Here is a 21,922-nt window from a genome sequence, read left to right on the forward strand (position 1 = left end):
ACTTCTAAATTTTTTAAAATGTCATAAACTCAAAAAAGGTGATTCTTGCTGGGCCGAAAGCAGGAAGTCTTGGGAGTCTCCTCAAGAAGCCTGGTCTAGTGAGACTTCCATCCTGATCACAGACAAAGAGATTTAAACTTCAGAATGACATGTAAATAAATTACCTGAATGAAGCATGGCATTGAAGATTTCTAATCAGAATCCCACTATGGACTTGGGGATTATTGCATCTTCACGATAACTGGCTAAATCAGGGGCAACCCAGTAGGACAAAGCATATGTAAATTTGAAATCCAAGTTGGATCCTAACTAAAGCTAAAGATAATAGTTCCCCAAAAGGCTGATCAACCACTCTGATATGTGAATAGACAGTAAGCTTTGAATTCTAAGACATGCTTTTGTAGGCTGTGATAACAAATGACTCACAGAGTCATACGTATGGATGATTTTTTTATTTTATTGCTTTGATCTGTTAAATATGGGTTTCCTATGTAATCTGTTAAAGTTTAAGGATAGGGGAGTTTCAAAGAATATATGTATGCTTTGGAAAAATTAGATTTTTAAAATAAGTTTGACAGCTACTATTGATTTTTATTTTAAAGCTTTTTTATTTTTGTCCATTTAAATTTTTGCAGTTGTGGGAAATTATGTGGGGGAGTCAGACAGTGAGGAAGTCAGACTGTAATTATTTAATGACAGTAGATGTTGAGATTCAAAAAGTTAAAGCTTTATATCCATTAAAACAAATTGTCAACATCACATCAATATGTACAAAATAAATATCCTTAAATCAAACTCTAATAAAGATCTCAAGCACCTTTTTTATTACTTTGCCTATCTGGAAATTTCTATAATTATTGATGCGTGTACCGTGAAATTGACATTTTCCAACATTTACCAGTAAAAACCTGACCCTTCCAAGCCTAAATGTGTGGTTTGTGATCAGTACTTGATTGCTTTTGTTAGATCTAATATTGCAAAAGTGATGATCTGTCACATTGGTTAAAAAAATATGGGCAATTTAGAAGAGCCTTTTTTTTTTTTTTTTAAAATATATGAAATTCTTCAGATTCAATATGCTGGCTGTATTATTTCTTGATAGTGCATAAGGTGATCACTATTGATCTTTTCTTAATAGTAAGAAACGTTGTTATTGTTGAAATGATTTTGTCCTCCCTCTGTCCAGACAAGACTGCTTTTGTCTTGTTTTGTCTTTTAAAAACTATAATACAGTAGTTTTCTCTACACTTCAGCAAACATTTGAACCAATAGATTGCACCTATTGTATAACCTCAGGCTGAAGTATGTTTATATCAGGCTACAATATGGTATTGTATTAAATTTTCTCCTACGAAAAACATTAAAGTCAATCAACCTAGAAAAAGCATTTTCCTGTGCATTAGATGGTAGGGATGATTCTTCTGTGGTTTATTTTAATTTAACCAGGACAGAATGATCCTCTCCCCGCCCAAATGCAACATCCACTGGATTCTTTTATGTTATCAGAATAGATATGTATTATTTTCTAAGAGACAAAAGAAAAATTACAATATTTCCTCACCCTCAAATATTTTCACTGCTGAGTCAAACAAAGCAAGGGTTGCCCACAGATCCAGTAATAAATGCCACATTATTTCCTACAGTTCTGGTGTATTATGTGTCTGAACATATTACAAGACTTTAGCAGTTCTCAAACTTTTTCATATTATTGGCCACATGTTAATAGAGAGTCTTGCTTCTTGATCATGTCCAATTCCATTTTTGATATGCATGGACTACTTCCCTTCCCCATAACATCTCATGGCAACTACAGCAGTTGCTTACATGGAAAAGCAACATTAGCAAAAGTGATCTAGAAATAGAATAAATGCATTGTTTGTGATAGAGGAGGAGGGTGACCAGACAGCAAATGTGAAAAGTCGGGACGGGGTGGGGTAATAGGAGCCTATATAAGAAAAAGACCCAAAAATAGGGACTGTCCCTATAAAATCGGGACATCTGGTCACCCTATAGAGGAAGCTCATTATATTTAATTTCATATAGGGAGTGGAAGAGTGCAGGATATTTTTCTGAAGTGATTATGAGTGAAAACAATAATTTATACATTATGCAAGGTAACCTATTTCCCCTTGTTTCCCCCCCCCCCCCACACCGTTCCTCAGACGTTCTTGTTAAACCCTGGATTTGTGCTGGAAATGGCCCACCTTGATTATCATACACATTGTAAGGAGAGTGATCACATTAGATAAGCTGTTACCAGCAGGAGAGTGGGGTGGGGGGAGAGAAAACCTTTTGAAGTGATAAACACCCATTTTTTCATGGTCTGTGTGTATAAAACATCCTCACTGCATTTTCCACTTTATGCATCCGATGAAGTGAGCTGTAGCTCACGAAAGCTTATGCTCAAATAAATTGGTTAGTCTCTAAGGTACCACAAGTCCTCCTTTTCTTTTTGCGAATACAGACTAACACGGCTGCTACTCTGAAACCTAACAATAATCTAACAATCATAGCATGTGGACTTCATGGCATTTTTTGCTAGGGATTATTGGTGATTTTAATGCTAAAGCTACATGACTGAATGTTGAATGATTCCTGATTAAGTTGTTTCTAAATTAATGTCTTTTCTTATTTTGTGTTTTCAATTTTTCTAATTATGATTCATGTTAACAGCATGCTTTTAAACTTGTGTTAGCATTTCTGTTATAATTCTGTTTTTAAGTAACTTAAAATAAAGCTTTGCTGTAAGTTGTAACATGGTATTTTATTTTGAAAAAGGAAGCAAAATGTATTTTAAGGTTGTTTAACTCAAAAATATTTGATTAAACTATAATTTGGTAATCAGCTATTAGTTAAGTTTCAACTCTTTGTGTTGAGAATAAAACTGAAAGACAAAAGATATTTAAATCAAATCTGGTCCTTTGGTCAACCTACCTGCTGGAAAGAAAAGAGAGAGAAAAACTTTTGTACTCTCAAATTTGTTGTGTATTGTTTCTTTACAGAGTGGGACAAGTGTTGGTTTGATACCAGAGCTAATATCAAATCAACTTTAAAGGTATCTTTCTTTCAAGTGTATGGTTGAAAATGTCTTTTCCATGTCCAATAAGCCTTCTTCTGCACAATATGATTTTCCCATCGCTTTGCTGTGAGCTACATAATATCTCATAGATAATTCTATCATTTCTAATCAGTTGTTTTCTATTGTTCAAAGATTAACAAAGTTCTAAATAATAAGTAAGATGTATTTGTGGTGACTAGAATCTCTGTTGTTTAATGAGGATATGGAGAATGTTAGAAAGAAACAAGTTTGACTGTAAAGTATGTTGCCTTTGGATTTAACATTTAAAATGGCTAGGAATTAGTAGGCTTTTCCAATTAAATGTTTGTGATTTAAAGAGGCTTATCTTGTCTCTGACTGAGACAATACTGCCACCACATTGAGGAGCTCATGGACCGGGAAAACTTGTCAGCTGCCAAGCTACAAAGCCAACTGTAGAGGCCCTTTGCTGCCATCTATTGTTATAATAAACAAGCTACTTCCAAACATAGTTATCCCACCCTGGGGTTTGTTCCATTACCTGTGATACATATGACAGTCTCATAATTATTTTGTGTTCATTGTTTGTTGGTTTTTTTTGTTCTCAAAATTATTCACTAGTGTCCATTCAGATTGGAATGTGAAACTCTTACTGATGTTAAAAGGAGTTAGGTATTTGTCCATGGGAGAACAGACCCTCCTCCGTGCTGCTGCTGTAGATTGATAATAGCAGCCTTAACTTTGCACATTACAAATCAAGATTTTCTTTTTCTGCTTGACACATCCTCAGGAGCGGTCTTCCTCCTGCTCTCTCTCCTGTCTTTTTCTCGTGGGAGTAAAGTGATAATCTGAATACATTAGCAGTATTGCAGTTTAGTTTCAGAGGTCAGGTTAAACTTCACTCATGTTTCAGCAGCATTGTTAATTAAATCACCCAACTCTGTGGTTCTCAGTTTTTCTTCTGGCATTACATTTTATGTGGTTTTGTTTCTACTGAAGTCAGTAGCAGAACCCCCTTTGATTTCAGTGTAATTAAGGTTGGGCTATGCATCATGTAAAATGAGTAAATAAACTAGATGTGTTAGTTTTGGATTTGTGGCCTTATTTTAGCATGACTAACAATTAACTGACACAAGTTTGAGACTCAGATCAGTGAAGTTGAATGTAATTTCCTGGTTTCATTCCCATAAATAATCACATGATGATCAAATTGGCTTACTGTTAGCCTCAACCAGGATCCACCCAATGAAACTCAGTAAGATTCCTCATGTCATCTCTTTGGTCTTCATTTTTCACTTTTCAAAAGCCCTTAATAACCTGGGTGTCTGTCCCACTTTCAAAAGCGACTTAGATACTTCGGAGAATTATTGCCTTTCATTGAAACTTAGGCTCTTAAGTCACTGGAAAATAGGCTGTAGGCTCTTAAGTCACTTATGTACTTTTGAAAATTTAAGAATAATTTAGATAACTGGTAAACTCAGAGTAACTAAACTAAACCAGGGGCAGCACTGTTTTCTACTTCAGTCTCTTAAGTAGATTAAATTCTGTTCTTTCCCAAGAGAATTAACTCATCATGTTTTAATTTAGTGCTGACTCACCCAATTTTAAACATGCATGTTTTTTCTGTTCTTATGTTAATTTCTACTGGAGCTTGATCCTGGGCTTTTGGAGAATGTTCTTCTATAAAATTATTTTTTGCATTGTCTGTAATAATGTGTGAACTGTATTATAAATCTGTGGATCCTTTTTAATTTTTTTAAAGCAAGCTGTTTGTTGTATTTCATTGTTTTTATGTGAGATTTTTGTTTTATCTTGGATTTGCTGGGTGGAAAAAAACCCTCACTAAAGCCAACTTGATTTCCTTCTAAACTCTTATGGCTATAAAGGAAAAACCTTAGTCCACTGAATAATGTGGAAAGATTTTGTCTTTTTACAATTGCTAATAAAAGTTGTGGTAATCCACAATTAACTGTTCATCTGAGGAAGTGAGCTGTAGCTCACGAAAGCTTATGCTCTAATAAATTGGTTAGTCTCTAAGGTGCCACAAGTCCTCCTTTTCTTTTTGTTCTTTCTATGTTCTTGTCCTTTTGTTATGACCAAGAAAGTGTAAATATATAAAATGTTTTTTGTAAAACAAACAAAAAACAACAACCTCCCCCCATTCCCTCCCCACAAACTGCTTACATAAGCTAATAATGCACCTGAAAGAAGGTCATAAAAAGAGAGTGAAAAAGAGAGAGTGCAGATACTTTGTACAGACCAATGAAGGAGCATGAATTAACTATTCCAAATGTTCTGTGGTACTTTCAAGCTAATAAGCTCAAAGCAGTAAGGGACTAGGGGCTCTCTAACCCAGCCAAATACTGTTTTTTTTTTTTAATTGAACAAGAAAATTGTGTAGTGAAGATATCACTAGGCTATCATAGACTTATAAAATATCATGCCCTCCAGAAATGTATACACATCCCAATGCCGCTCTACAGCTTTTCTATAGAACTTGAGAAAAAATAAGTTATTTTCCCTTACCAATGACTCCCATTGCAACCAATCAAGATCTTAACTCAAATTGCAAACCAAAGAACTTTAAAGACTGGGAAAAACCATGAAATACAAATGGTTAGCCAGCTATTCAGCAAAGAAACTTTTCTAACTTATTTAGAGATCAAAACTACTTTTAACTGTCCACTCTTCCATGGTACCAGTACTTTCAAGTCAGCCATTATGTTCCTCAACTTCCTGGAAGAGCTACTTTATACAGAAAGCTAACTTTAGTAGAAGTGATTGTAGGGTGATTCACTCCTATGCTAGGCTGCAGCCAATCCACAAGCCAGGAATTGGTCTGGTGACTCTCAGGGCAGGTATATCAACTTCACAGGAAGAACAGCAGCTCAGTCTGCTCACCATCACTCCAGGGTTGGAAATCTCTCTTGTCTGACAGGGGCAAGAGACCCCCCACCTCCCCAAGCCTTAGCCTGCTCCAGCCTTGCTCTTGGTCCAACTCTGTTCCTCGTCTTGCTCTTGCTTCTGCCTGTTCCTTGCTCTGCTCCAAACTTGCTCTCTCTTCAGGCTTACTCCAACTCCTTTCTGGGCTCCTGATTCTGGCTGTAGAACAATAAAAGAAAATTTCTTTAAGATACTGTTTCAATGGTACCTTATGCCATTCAGGTTAAAATATAGATAGATGGAATGGGAATACATTTTGGAGAAATTGTGCGGAAAGAGGAGATTTTATGCATCTATGGTAGATATGTCCAGGTCACTAAAGACTAGTGGGATGCAATTCAAAACCAATTATCACAAATTATTGGATATTTATTACCAAATGATCCTTTGGTAACCTTCCTGGGGCTTCCTAGAAGAAATGGTCACAAAAGGAAATGAAGAATTCATCCCACATCTGCTAGTAGCTGCTAGGCTACTGAGAGCTTCTCATTGGAAAAAGCATGGTCTGTCTCTAGAGAAATGGTTAAAAAATATGGGAGGTGTTTGTTATGAAAAAATTAACGCACCAGTACTATACTCAGCAAGATAGAGGACAAATAAATACTTAGATATTTGATTACTATTTATTCAATAGTCAAAGTACATTCGTCTGCAAAAAAAAAACCCCAAGCACACCTGTCCAGGTTTGTTTTTTTTTAATAGTAACATTTGCTAGACATGCCTGGTTTGTTAAATATGTGTAATCAGAGATTTCACTCAATTTAATTAAACCACTAGAAACAATATGACAGGTTTCAGAGTAACAGCCGTGTTAGTCTGTCTTTGCAAAAAGAAAAGGAGTACTTGTGGCACCTTAGAGACTAACCAGTTTATTTGAGCATGAGCTTTCGTGAGCTACAGCTCACTTCATCGGATGCATCACGAAAGCTTATGCTCAAATAAATTGGTTAGTCTCTAAGGTGCCACAAGTACTCCTTTTCTTTTTTAGAAACAGTATATCATGGTTAGTGTAAAGATGCTTACTCTGTAACTTGGTAACATCTGTTAAATAGGGAGAGCCAATGATTGTATTACTGTATAATGTTTTTCTAATCAAAAGCTCACTGTAATAATAATTGTATTTCCTCTCATATTTACACGCATAGGATTTGTAAACCTCTTAAAACTTCCTAAATAAAGTCACAATTTAAAAATAAAATAAAATAAAAAAATACAACAATGGGGGGTAAAAGATGCACCACATTGGCAACTAAAAACCATCACCAATAAAAAACAATCTAATGCTGTGTCACTGTCTGGAGTGGCTCACAACTGTGCATGCCAATCTCAGGTCAGACTGTCGGGAAACAGGGCAGATGCTGCCCAACTGGTGGTATATTCTATAAATTTGATTTCACCAAGTCTGTAACAAATATTAGCCTTACCAGGGAGTCAGGGACAGTTTCCTTAGGCTCTCTTAGCCAATCTTATCACCCAGTCAAACTGGACTTTGTGATGAAAGGTTATTAAAACCAAAAATCACGATGTATTAGGTCACTCCTGGACCCAAAGCGCCAATCACTTACCTCAAGTCAATGGATGCTCTTGATCTCATGCCAAAAACAATGCTGGTAGCCAATTCTTTAGGAAAGTAACTAAAGATGTATTAGCTAAGAAAAGAAATGAAAGTTATTGAGAAGTCAAAGCAGGTAAAATATATTAATAGCTGAGTCGAAGTTTGTAAATCCAAAGTGGTAACTAGCAGATTACTTCATCTCTGCTTTCCATAAATCTCTCAGGGTTACCTTGAATGGCTCCAGAGATCTCTGTCCAGTTTCTCAGTATTCCTCCGTGATAGAATTAATCAGTCCAGAGGTACAGGATAATTCTCTTATATCAGCAGTTATAGATCCTACTCACAGAAGACACGCTGACAGGTGCCTTCGCCCACATGGGTGCTTCCTTTGATGAAGAGTGCATCTTGAGTCTTTGACCTCAGGTCCCTGCATCAATGACCACTTGCTTTGAAATTCGTATTTGTAGGCTAAAGTCCTTAGGCCCTTCTTTAGCATTCACAAGATTTCTTTGATAAGTAAGGTTTCAGAGTAACAGCCCTGTTAGTCTGTATGCGCAAAAAGAAAAGGAGTACTTGTGGCACCTTAGAGACTAACCAGTTTATTTGAGCATAAGCTTTCGTGATGCATCCGATGAAGTGAGCTGTAGCTCACGAAAGCTTATGCTCAAATAAATTGGTTAGTCTCTAAGGTGCCACAAGTACTCCTTTTCTTTTTGATAAGTAATTCAGTTAGTGATCTACATTATGCAATTGTCTACCATTACGTTACTATAGAAATAGATAAGTGAGAGCAATTCAGGTAACATGCATTGGTTTTCAGGAAGTTTACACATCAGGTAAATTTTCATCTTAATACTAACACAAACCTCTGATATAGGGTTAATTAAGTACAGGATATAGATAGATGAAAACAATACAATCAACATCTCTATTGATTTCTGTTAGCATATGAGTGAATTACTTTGAACGCATACTAATGCTTAATACTACTTTGATCTTCACAAACAAGTGAATTGACCTTTTGCTTTGATCTGAGCTGGTCTGTCAGCATCCCAGCCCGTTGAACTGTACCTTAGTGTTTCATGACCACATCTGTCATTGGTTATGATTTCAGTGAGCACTTACTAAGTGAAAGGAAGGAAAAAGGTATTGGTTGCTGGAGTGAGCTGAACGCATGCATACTAACAGCTCCTAGAGTCTTGTAGATAGCCATAACGGTTAACGCTGGCAAGAGAGATCCATGGTAAGCTGAGCAAAAAGATAGTTCAGGATAGCAGATCTCAGCTCAGGTATACGTGAAAATGATATGTTTGTTGAACACTGCTTGTGACAAACACTCTGCTCAACATCCCATCTTGGGAATCAAGGAACAGATCATCAGACAGACTGCAGTAGTCATGTTTTCAAGTCTTTACAAGTGTCTTTGAAAATAATTTAATGTTACGATGTTGTTTACAAAATGTATTTGAAATATTGAGTAAAAAAGATCTAAGTATTAGTAGGTTAGAAAAGTGGTGCTGGTATTGTTATTACTATAAAATGTGGTTTGAATGGTTCGAAACAGGAAAATGTATCTATAATTTCCCTCCTCGTTTGTGGAAAGCTCAGAGATGGATATTATTCAAGCTTTCCGAAAAAAATTCACCTTTGGTCAGAGGCCAGGCGTAAAAAATTTCAGTGCACAATGTGAATATATTATACAATTACAAGCAAATGAAAAAGGATTATGTTTAATGCAACTCAGGTGAATAAGTTAATAGCAATACTTCTATGTTACTGTACATTTTCAAAATACTGTACAGACATTAAATAATTGTAATTGATATACTTCAGCCATTAACAATACTTACAGAGGAACAAAAAAATTCCAAAAGAATATTGGTTACTATACATCCTGCCTGGAAGTGACCATGTTAATTCATGTTTTCCTCTCTAAAGTATTTTTTATTTGTTTTAGGATTTTTGCTGTTTAAAGATTATTGTATGAATGAAATTGATGAAGCTGTCCCTCAGCTGAAATTTTATGAAGAGGTAAGAAACTTTTTATCTTCTATTGGTGTTCTATGTTATAAGCTTAATTTCTGGCTTGCCAGGAACAAGTGTATTTGTGTTTGGGGATGGGCTTGGTAGGAAGAGCATATGGGTGGCACTGGATGGGGGGTAGAATGGAGGAAAAGGGGGATGTATTATGATATGCAAAGTTCTGGTACATTTCAGTCTCCTTAAGTAGATTAATGATTCATAAGAAATGGTGATAAGTAACATTTGGATCTTACAACGCTAGCTTTTTAAACATATATAAGAGGCTTTTTAAAATAGAATGTTAGATCAAAGTATTTAATTGTTTTTTTGGTACAGTTTTCAAATCATATATGCTTGTAAGGAGATTACGATATTTCTTTGGTATCACATTGATAATGATCACACATTTAAACAGTAAAAAATGGAATGCTGAAAGGAGAAATTATTTTGCTGGCTTATGTTCCAGTTGTGCTGTTATTTGGTATAACTGTAACATATTGAGACTAATTTCAGAGTAACAGCCGTGTTAGTCTGTATTCGCAAAAAGAAAAGGAGTACTTGTGGCACCTTAGAGACTAACCAATTTATTAGAGCATAAGCTTTCGTGAGCTACAGCTCACTTCATCAGATGCATATCGTGGAAACTGCAGCAGACTTTATATATACACAGAGAATATGAAACAATACCTCCTCCCACCCCACTGTCCTGCTGGTAATAGCTTATCTAAAGTGATCATCAGGTGGGCCATTTCCAGCACAAATCCAGGTAAAACAAACCAGGACAGTGGGGTGGGAGGAGGTATTGTTTCATATTCTCTGTGTATATATAAAGTCTGCTGCAGTTTCCACGATATGCATCTGATGAAGTGAGCTGTAGCTCACGAAAGCTTATGCTCTAATAAATTGGTTAGTCTCTAAGGTGCCACAAGTACTCCTTTTCATATTGAGACTAAGTCTTTTTATTAAGCTTCTTGTGTTTCTGTAACAGTGGATTAATAAAACACTTAAAGAAGTGCAGTTGTAATAGATACCTTCGCTTGAAGACACGTTGAGTTTATTTGGTCTTTGGTTTTGTAATGCCACTGGGGCGTGCAGGCTTTTGGCTGATGAAAACGATAATGTAAGAAAAAACATATTGACTGAATCTTAACCATATGGCGTTTATCAGATCGATGCACCCAAAGAAAGTTTCAAAAATACCAATAGGCTGATGGAGGAGCGAGGGGGAAGAATCATGATTTATGATTGGAATAGTGTAGATACATGAATGCCTTTTTCCCTTGAGCGTATGGTGAAGTTACTGTATGTACCGTAGTGAAGCGAAATATTTCCAGCTATTTCTGGATGCTGTGACTCTTGCTAAAGCCGAAACTGAAAGCAAGCTGCAGGCTGGACTGTTAGGCCTGTCAGGCCTGTAGGTTTTTTTTTTATTCTTTACAAATTGATTAAAATTTTTTTTTTAAGAGCAACCTTCAGTGTACTTCTTTTAAAATTGCATTTAGGGGCTGTATTCTTCCTGCAGATGTGCACGTGCAATCTCCATAGACATCACTGAATTGCATATCTTGCACATCACCGAGTTGCATACCTAGTTGCATATCTTATTATTTAGTATTTATTTGACAGTAGACTCAGGGGTACCAATCAGGACCTGACCTCATTGTGCCAGCTGTTGTTTGTGTATATACATATGAAGACTGATACAGTCCCTACATTTTAGTACGTTTCTAATCTAAGAAGACAAGTGGTGCATACAGGTTTATAGAGAGATGTATACAATTTTAATATACATTTACATTATTTTTGTTATTTTAAAAACGCAAAGTAAGAGTCCGCTAATTGGTTGAAATCTAGAGGACGGGCTGATATGGAATATCCTGAATATCACCATTTGTCTTCAAGAAACTTTACCTGGATTAGGCAAGATAGATATGTAACATTGCTTTAGAATGAGGACTCTGTGTTTTTTTTTAACTTGAATTTTATTATATTTTCCTGCTTCTTTTCTGCATAGTTTAATCAGTAACTCAGAAATCAGAAAATAAAAAGACAAGAAAGTTAAAATGAAGACTGCCTCAGTTCAGACCCATTCAGCAAAGAGTTGGCTGAAAAATGTGGACTTGCACAGTTCTCAGAAGTTAAAAAATGTGGGCTTGACAAGCTTGCTATTCATAGATTCTAAGGCCAGAAGGGACCAATGTGATCATCTAGTCTGACCTCCTGTATAACATAGGCCAGAGAACTTCCAAAAATAATTCCTGGAGCAGATCTTTTAGAAAAACAGCCAATCTTGATTTTAAAAATTGTCGATGATGGAGAACCCACCACGACCCTCAGTAAATTGTTCCAATAGGTAATTACTCTCACCCTTAAAAATTTACACCTTATTTCCGGTTTGAATTTGTCTAATTATAACTACCAGCCATTAGATCATACCTTCCCCTGCTAGATTGAAGAGCCTATTATTAAATGTTTGTTCCCCATGAAGGTACTTATAGACTATAATCAAATCACCCCTTAACACTTCTTTGTTAAGTTAAATAGATTGAGCTCCTTGACTTTATCACTATAAGGTATGTTTTCTATTCTTTTAATCGTTCTTGTGGCTCTTCTCTGGACGCTGTCCAATTTATCAACATCCTTCTTGAATTGTGGGCACCAGAATGGAACACAGTATTCCAGCAGCGGTCGCAGCAGTACCAATGGCAGAGGTAAAATAACCTCTTTACTCCTACTCAAGATTCCCCTATTTGTGCATCTCACAATTGCATTAGGTCTTTCGGCCACAGTGTCACACTGTGGGATCAAGTTCTACCATCAGGGATTCTGCCTCCAGTCTTCAGAAACGCACATTTAGAGACTGTCAGCAAAAACACTTCAGTTTATATCCATTGTCATAATGGTGTACATAGAAAAATAATATCTAAGATAGTCAAGTCCCAAATAATATAGGTCTTTATATGTGCAGATTAAAGCCAACACCTTGAAATGCACTTGGAAGAGTACTGAGAGCCAGTGTTGGATCTATTGTATTGATGGCGCACAGGTGCAGTACGTGCATGTCATCTCGCTCTGCTGGGTTCTACACAAACTGAAGCTTCCTAGTAGTTTTAAAGAGTAGTCTTAAGAAGAATACATGGTGTTGAATCAGTGTAGTGGTGACAATTGCATAGTGGATTCTGCAACAATGAAAGGTAATTAACTGCAGATGAGATATAAACTACCACAATTTTGCAGAGCATGGAAATTCAAGATCAGCTGAGGGCACTGTGTACAGAATTTTAAGATCTGTGGCAAAAATGGTTGCTGCATCTTCCTGGCCTGAAGCATTCTATATGGCAGAATAAAAAGTCTTTTCAGTTGCTACTGGAGCTGAATTAAGAGCTTGACTCAAGAATTAAGTGTGACTGCTTGTAGCTTGCTGCATTAACGTGACTGAGTTTTGGTTTTGTAGTTGTTCTGATCCAATTATAAAATAATTATAGTCAATTTAAAAGGCATTTGAATTTGGAGCCATAAAACAGGGTCCAAATGTATTCCCCAGAATGCCAACCAACTTGACATGGAGTGAAACACCAACAGAGAAAGCAGTCACATCTACAGTCAGCTTCTGTAAATAATATTCTGTGCCAGCCGCATTAACTCTGTCTTGTCTAGACTGTTTTTCAGCCAGTATGTTTTTGCTTCACCATTGCATGATTTAGACAGGGACATGGATTAGCAAACTGCACCATCTTGCACTTGTGAAAAAGATGATGTAAAGTTGAGTTTTATCCATGTATTGTTCACACTGCAGCTCCAAATGATTCAAACTTCCCTGGCAGCCTCTTATATGCAGAACAGAAGGGGCAACAAAGTATAATCCTCTAGGACTTTGCATAAGAGGGACCTTAGAGTGATGAATAATTACCTACTATCATCTTCTGAGACTTCTTATAAAAGAATAAACAGAACTATTGCAGAACAGTCCCATCAATTTGTGACAGATCCTGCAGGTGGGTAAGCAGCACCTCATGAGTAATGTTATCAAAGACTGCTGATAGATTTAATAAGGTCAGGTGTTTTCCATTGCCAGGAGGAGATAGATGACTAGGGCTACTAATACAGCCTCTGTACCAAAACCAGACATAAAGTTAGAGTACTAGGGATCTGGTATATCAGAAGAATCCAGATGAAGCTGGTATTTTCCTTCCATGACCGCCTCAAAAGAGAACGGTCAAAATAGGATAATAACTGGCAAAGTCATTAATGTCAAGTGATGGCTTCTTCCTAAGCTGCTATTGGTCTAAAGATAAAGTCTTAGCACTCCAAAATTGCTAATTTGAGTTAAGAAATTTTATTCACTGTAAAGAGGAATACTGAATACATTTTTCTATCATTTCCATTTGTTTATACATTTAAGAAATTACTGTAGTAACTAATCAAAATAGCAGTTTGTATAGAGATTATTTAGAAACATGAGTTATTTCATGTCACTTCTTTATCTTTGAAACAATTTGAAGTTGCACTTTAAGGGTTAGTAAAACATTGCCTAAAAATATTTTAAAAGTGTTGTTACATATTTTTAGAAAAGTCCCCTTTAGATATTTAAAAAAGAGACTTGCTGTATTTCTTACAGTAAAGTATTATGTTTGAAAGCTTTGAAATTTTTATATATTTGATTTACTTACCACATTTTCCAGGTAGAATAATTTGAATAAATTGTTACATAAAAATTATCCTTAGATGTAAAAAGGCCCCATGCTGAAGGGATCTAGTATGTTACTGCAACGTGAGTCACGATCATGCATTTATCTGGATGAGTGATTCATCCAGATCTGTCAAAAATCATTTTTTTAGATGCTCAGTAACTTAAGCATTCTAATTTCAGCATTTGAAAAGATATATTGTCAGATCGTATTTCTGAAGGTGAGCTGTGGTATTTGTCTGCCAGGGGATTATCATATATGAGTCATTAGTACCACCATATTTATGGGACAGTACAGTAACTCAAGAGGGAGCTATTACTACTATATGTCAATTATAAGATAAACCATGACAGTTTGTGAGTTCTGCTCACCATCATGTTTCTTTTGGTTCTGTGTAGTAGTGTTCTGTTAAATAAACCTGTAAAATTAGCTGAATTTGTATGCCATACATGATCTGATATTAATAAGTGTCTCATATCGTCTTGCTTGTCTACAATAGAATCAGGTATTCTTGATGACACATTCTCATTTCCCTAGATTGAAAGAAAGGAGGTAGTTGGTCCAGCACTGTTGAATTGGTTTACCATTTGTGACTCAGTGTGGCCTTTATTCTTAGACAGTTGCTGCAGAGAGACTAATGTCGGCCAGTAATAAGAGTTGACAGTGTTTGTGCTACACTTTCCCAAATCCTTCAAGGTTCTGATTCAACCTTAGAACATGTTAAAAAACTCTAAAGTGGTTATAAAAGTTTATTATCATGCACAGGTTTAGGAGGAAAGCTCTTCAGAGCTCCCATCACAAGAACATATTCTTCATCTAACAGGGATTTATTCCAACAAGCTATTTGAATTTTATCCCCTTGAAGAGTGTGTGGTGTTCAGTCTGTGTAGATGGAGTGCAGCAAATTCTCCTTGAATTTTGCAACGCTTCTGTGAAGAGCATGGGAATTACAGTAACTCCTCACTTAACTTTGTAGTTATTTTTGTGAAAAATGCTACTTTAATTCTTATGGGGAAATTGGATTCGCTTAGCATCATTTAGCTTAACATAAATAGGGGGGGTTAGGTTCCAGGGAAATTTTTTTTACCAGACAAAAGACTATATTTTATATATATATATATACGCACACAGAGTATAAGTTTTAAACAAACAATTTAATACTGTACACAGCAATGATGATTGTTAAGCTTGGTTGAGGTGGTGAAGTCAGAGGGTGGGATATTTCCCAGGGAATGCCTTACTGCTAAATGATGAACTAGTACTCGGCTGAGCCCTCAAGGGTTAACACATTGTTGTTAATGTAGCCTCACACTCTACAAGGCAGCAGGAATGGAGAGAGGGAAGACAGAATGGCAGACAGAGACACACAGCCTGTGTGTGAGAGAGAGAGATGCGCATTGCCCCTTTAAGTATACTAACCCCACTTTAAGTACATTGCCTTTTAAGTAGATCAGCAAATTGAGACAGCAGCTGCTGCGAGCAAGCTCCCTGTGTCATGAGCCCTGTTGTAACACCCCCGCCCCCCGCTCTATGGAGATGGCGTAAGCAGGGGGCAGGAGTATGGGGGAGGGGGACACTGACATTAGCACTCTTCTTTCCCCCACCCCTGCACAGCAATCAGGAGGCTCCCAGGAGCAGCTCCAAGGCAGAGGGCAGGAGCAGCACATGGCAGTGCGGGGAGGGACAGCTGAACTGCCGGCAGTTGATAGCCTGGGAAGCGGGGAGCTGATAGCGGGGCTGCCAGTCGACCCTGGTTCCAAGCTCCCACCAGCTAGCTCCAATGGGCTGCTCTTTCTGCAAGCAGTGGGCAAAGCAGGCAGCTGCCAAACAATGTTATAAGAAAGAATTGCACAACTTTAAACAAGCATGTTCTCTAATTGATCAGCAATGTAACAACGAAACAACTTTAACTGGGATGATTTTAAGTGAGGAGTTACTGTATCTGTATTAATTGTTGTTGTTATATTTCTGTATCTGTGTATCTAGCTTTAGTGTTTGCTTTGTGGGCTAAAAGATAAGTAAAGGGTAAATCCTACAGGAATTCCCGAACAATTTGTAGACGGAATTCAATTGCTTGGTGCTCAAAATGACAATCCCAGAAATGCACCGTTTAAAGTTATCCTCCAGAGAAATGCATAAGCCAGTTTGGTCAGTTTCAGGAACGCTACTCAAAATCCCAGGACATCTTCAAGCAGGAACTATGAACAAAGGGACTTTGGAATGAATAAAAAGAAAACCTGTGACTTGAGAGATACAGAATGGAACATCAGAATGTCTGAGAGGCAGCAGTTGCAGGGGCAACCTGTTTCACCTAGCCCAGTTCTTGGCGGGCCTGGGTTAAGTGAAACCTTCTTAAACTCTCAAGGAAAGTCTAGGCTTAGGTAAGACTATGTGTTTAGGCTTTTCTTATTTTTAACCCTGTACTCTAATTGCTATGTGCCTTTGGATTAATAGTATGTTTGTGTCACTTTAATCAGTCTCTAGTCACAAGCTCCAAATACAGTTAGACCTGTGTCATTATAACAGTTGATAAAAAAGGGGAATGTGGCCAGAGACCCATTTTAAGCATAGGATGAATTGTGAAATTCCACCCTGAGAAAAAGATGGTTACTTGTAGGGGTGCACTTGAGAGGGACTGCAAAGGGGTCTAAATTGCTGCTTGCCCTATAACCACGACAACTTCAAAAAGAAAAATGTGTTCTGAAATGGAGGCAAAACATACTGTTTTATGTCCTTCAATTTAAAATCTCCTGAACTACTTGCTTTCTCTTAAGTCTAGATGTGTTTTTCCACTTGTTAAAGTGGTGATCACGGATCCTTGTTTTTTTTTTTTTCCACCTGCATGAAATATTTTTCCAGAGTCTGGTCCATGTGTTCTCTCCAAGTGGAGACTCACCAACACCAGCCTGTCCAATGTTTGTCTCAATGACAGATGTGTGACTGGGCACTACATCATCTGTGCAGCCTTTACTTTGTGGGTCTGGAAGCCATAGTGCTCTGTTCCTTCTTGAAGAGGCTTTGAAAAGGGCCAGATTGAGTCTCAGCCGTGGAATGCTTTGATTTTCTTGATTCACAAGTTGATGGGTGGATTTAGTGCAAATCCTCATACTCAGTGTTTCATTTGGATCCTGGTTCTTCACAGAATGAAGTGGAGGAGGTTCAGTAGATCAAAACACAAGCCGTCCCTTGGGGATATTAAACTATCTCTTTCTTTTCCTCCTTCTCCATGCCCTAGTAGGAGTCTCTTGCCGGTAATACTCCCATTGAACGATTTACATTGATTAAACTCTTCTTCAGAGCAGAATGGATCTGAGGTCTTTCGGGGTTGGCCTCGCTGTCATGAGACGAAGTTCCTAACAGAACCTATATCTTGTGCCTCCTCTCTGGCTTTCTTACTGCTTGGTAGAGCTAAACCTATTTGTAAGTCTCCATGGTTATTTGTTGCCCTCACCTAGATTTATCCTTATATACTGTCTCTTCTGTGAGAGTGCTCAAGTGGATATTCCCAAATTTGTTATGATCTAGTCTGTTCCTGTAGCACAGAATGAGCATTAAGACTATCTGCCATGTCTAAAGCAGTTTTTAGACCTTGTTGAGGCAATCATCTCCTCTCTTTATGCAGCACTAATGCTGCTTACTCACTAAACAAAAGTTGTAGAAATTGCAATGAATTTGTAAACCAGTCATTCTTATATTTTCGTACAATAGTCTCAAATATCTTAACCTAAATTCTGTTGTTCTAACTACAGATTTAATGTATTTAATTGAATTATAAACACTATGCTGGAAGCAAGTTAACTTAAATTTCCATTGCAACTTTTGGTGTAGTGCTCTATAGTAAACAAGACCAAAATCAAGATCCCTCTGTGAAGGGGCTACTAGAAATTCCTGAAATAGGTCATTTTTTCCAGCAGATATCTATAATACAGTATCTCTTCTTAAGAGAACTTCAGTGCAGTAGCCTCTTTGTCATATAAAGTTGTTTTCCACACTCAATATTTTGAAAAGCTGATGTAAACACAGAAGTTTTTTTTCCATGGTAACTGATTAGAAGTTCATATAACTGATTCAGCTGAGTCCATTGAGAGGCCTGAATGCTGCCTCAAACCTTAATATTAAAGTGCTACTGCTAAGGCCTACAGCATAAAAAAAGATGCTCATTTGGCTTCCAGGCTACTGGTTCTACTTTATGCATATGCTCCAAATACATTTCAGAAAGTGGGGATCAGCATTCATCATTGTAGGAGAACCAGGATTGGTGCTCTCACTGGGTGGAGAAGGACAAAGAAGGCCTCCTCAAAAAGGTTCAGTCAGATACATACTCCTCTGCCTGTCCTACCCCAGCCGCCAAGTCCATCAGTTCCTTGATCTTTTTCACACAATTTACAGCCCAGCTAATGGTTTAGGAAGGCGTGTGCATATGTTCTTAATCCAGAACTTCTCAGATTTTCAAACAAAATTCTTCATACCCCATTTTAAGCACCACAGTCTGCAAACAAATTGGTTACTCCTATCAAGAGTTACAGGGGGATAGAAAATCTCTTCTTGGGTTGGAATCCAGAAGTCATCCTTAACTATAGAATTGCAACGAGCACCTCCACAAACTTGTCCTGGGAAAGAGATGAAGGGAAATAAGGTGTCTACCACAGTGAAGAATCTTTCTTTCCTCAGACAGTGTAAAGATTTAGAAATAGGTTCAATTGACTGATTCCTTTTTTTCCCCCCCCATGTTACAGATAAAAGACTATGAAAAACTGGATTCTGAGGAGGAACGTCTTAGCAGAAGTCGGCAGATTTATGACACATACATAATGAAAGAGCTGCTGTCTTGCTCACATGTATGTATGCTGCAGTTTCACTCTATTATTGTAATATTTTAATGTTTCCTTTGACTTTAAATTCTGTAAAATATTTAATAATGGAAGGACAGTGAGTAGATGAAAGTCTGACAGGGAATTACACAAAACGCTGCTCAAAGTGTGACAATAGCAATCTATTATGATAGCAGTGTCTACTAACTCGGTTGTCACTCTTTGTAAAGCATAGCCTTATTTGAAAGAGTGGATAATCTACAATAATGACATGATTTGAGCCAGAGAGAAATTTATCCTGTTATGTAAGACTTTGAATCTGCAAGTGCTTATGCCCATGCTTCGCTTTACACATAATTCTGTTGAAGGGAATGGGACTACTCGTGCCTGAAGGTGAGCATGTACACCTGCAGGATTGGGATGTAAGTGTACATTTTTCTTAAAACGGGGAATACAAAGAAGCAGTTGGTGGTTTCATGTGTTCTGTGTTCCTGTGCCTTGCAGTTACTTGATGGATGGTCTCCATCATGCATGGCATGATCTGGGACCTTGGTTTTTTTTTTTTTTTTTGGCTTGGAAATAGGGATGGGCATAACTTTCAAAGTGTTTTGCAACAGGATGCTTAATGGACACTAAGTTACATTCATTTTGAAGTTTGTGTATTTTTCATATAAGCAACATTCCTTTTTAGTTAAAAACTGCTATTGTGACCTCAATAATTAAGAACCTAAATATCTCTTTTCCAGCTGTTTGTCTAAAATCTTACTTTTTATTTTTCCGAAGCCATTCTCAAAGAAAGCTGTAGATCATGTACAAACTCACCTTGCCAAGAAACAAGTGCCACCAAGTCTTTTTCAGGTGAGATGAAAGCACTTGGAGTGTCTGGGTTTTATTTAATTATTTGAACGTAAGCAATTTCAGGAAACTTCCCTTATATACATATTATAATCACAGTTATGACAGGAATTTTATACTGTATTTCAGAAGTCAATTAAAAAAAAATGATACAGAGAAAGATTTCTGTATATAATAATCAGAGAATGTTTCTAATTTCATTCTCTTGTTAAAGATAATAAAAATGGTAGATTAGTCTTCTTTAGCCAGAAGAGTCTTAGAGTACATTTTTGAAAAGATTACTAACTGCTCTATAACTTTACTGGCTGAAGGGTTCTAATATTAACATTTTATTCCTGTTTTCCTCCAAAATCATATGGAAAACTTCTTAGAAGGAACAGTTATTACAGATAGCTTTTTTTTGGTGAGATCAGTGGTTTTTATGCCTATGGTTGAGGAGTATCCCAGCAGACTAGCAGTGTTTGAAAGAAATCCTCATCCCTTGACGGCTTGTGGCAGCAGGAGAGAGTCACGTTGGCCAGTTTGCGTTTGGGCATGAGGTCAATCCATCTCCCCACCTGTGACTGTTGATCTGCAAGGTGCTGAGAGCTCTGGCCCCAGTCCAGGAAAGCATTTAAGCAGGCTCGTGGGTGTAAGCATATGAGTAGGGAATGGGAATACATAAGGGTATTAAAGTTAAGCATGTGCCAAGTGTTTTTCTGGTTTGGGGTCAGAGTGCTCAGCACCTTGCATGACTTAGCCCTTAGTTTCTCTCACTGAGGGCTTCTTAGATAACTGTGAAACTTTCATTCAAAATAGAAGAAATTCAATTAAAAATATGTACCCAGTTTCAGTTAACCGCTTGGTAGTGTTGCTTTTTCACACATTGTCCTAGAAATACAGGTCACAGTCCACTCGGATCTATGCTTTCATATGCTGGTTCCAAGTGCATTCTAGGTAACCCAATTAGCAGAGTGTGAGGAATTTCACATAGACGCTCTAAGTGAAAATGGGCTACAGTTGCTTTGCCAACCACTGGTAAATTACATTTTTTAAATATAGTTTACAATAAATCCCTTTTACATCAGGACCTTATGCTTCCTTTCAACATAAATCAGGTCATGAAGTACAGAATTCAACTGAATGTTTCAGAAATATAAAAGCATAGCAATGCAGATACCTTTCTGTTTAGTGGGTCCTTCCTTTTGCCTCTAGCTAACTATATTATATAGCACCATATTTTTGAGGTATAAGAGTACATGGCTGGAGTTAGCAATATTGCTGTTTCACATGAGAGTTTTAGGTGCTGGTGCCAATTTATAGTTCTTTCATTATTCTAAATACAGTGGGAAATTACATTCTGAAAAAGGCTACTTGTCCTCTACAGAAATTAGAGTACTTTTCTCTAAAATTCTATAAATGTTGTAGGATTTTAGAATTATAGGATTTCTGTGTCCACAAATTTAGCACCAAAGTAAATAATGGATTTTGGTTTATTGGTTTGAAAAGTGCACCTTTAATGTTTTTTATTTATTCAAACAAATTGAAGGTGAAATAGGTATTTCTATATTATTACAGTTCTAACACAAACTGACCTAAGCAAGGACATTCCAATTAAAGTTAGATAACATAATTAGACAAATTAATTTTTGCTTTAATGCTGAATGTCCTGGCTTTTTGTTAATATGAACCTATGCGATATGGCAGTGACTGCAGGTTTAAATTAATTTGCTGTACTTTTATAGTAATTGCATTTATTGCAGCATTTAAAGTACTGTTATATTAAACCTGCTTGATGGTCTTACTGTATCAGTGAATTATCTTTGATGTTAGAACCAGAGAGACTGACAAAGTGGTATCTGTATTGTCTACGTTGGATCTCATGTAGTCACTGGTAATTGAGTTGGGGTTTGAAATCATTGCACACTATGTCAAACCAAGTAATGGTGCTCCTCTTTCAAATAGGCCACTTGTGAATTAAAGCTGCTGGTAGCAAGGTAGAGGAAATAAAGGAGAGGGAAGAGAGAAGCTC

The 21,922-nt window shown here is 37.0% G+C and overlaps 1 protein-coding gene across 1 annotated transcript in view; it reads left to right on the top strand.

Moving 5' to 3' along the window:
- GRK3 (G protein-coupled receptor kinase 3) overlaps positions 1–21,922 on the top strand; it is a 111,491-nt gene that overhangs the window by 46,114 nt on the left and 43,455 nt on the right. Inside the window, exons 3-5 of the mRNA XM_084649136.1 lie at positions 9,493–9,566; positions 18,982–19,083; positions 19,840–19,914. Coding sequence (XP_084505262.1) covers positions 9,493–9,566; positions 18,982–19,083; positions 19,840–19,914 — 251 coding nt within the window. The remainder of the gene's footprint in view (positions 1–9,492; positions 9,567–18,981; positions 19,084–19,839; positions 19,915–21,922) is intronic.

This window comes from Lepidochelys olivacea, assembly GCF_965140295.1.
Source record: "Lepidochelys olivacea isolate rLepOli2 genome assembly, chromosome: 15".
NCBI classification, from domain to species: domain Eukaryota; kingdom Metazoa; phylum Chordata; order Testudines; family Cheloniidae; genus Lepidochelys; species Lepidochelys olivacea.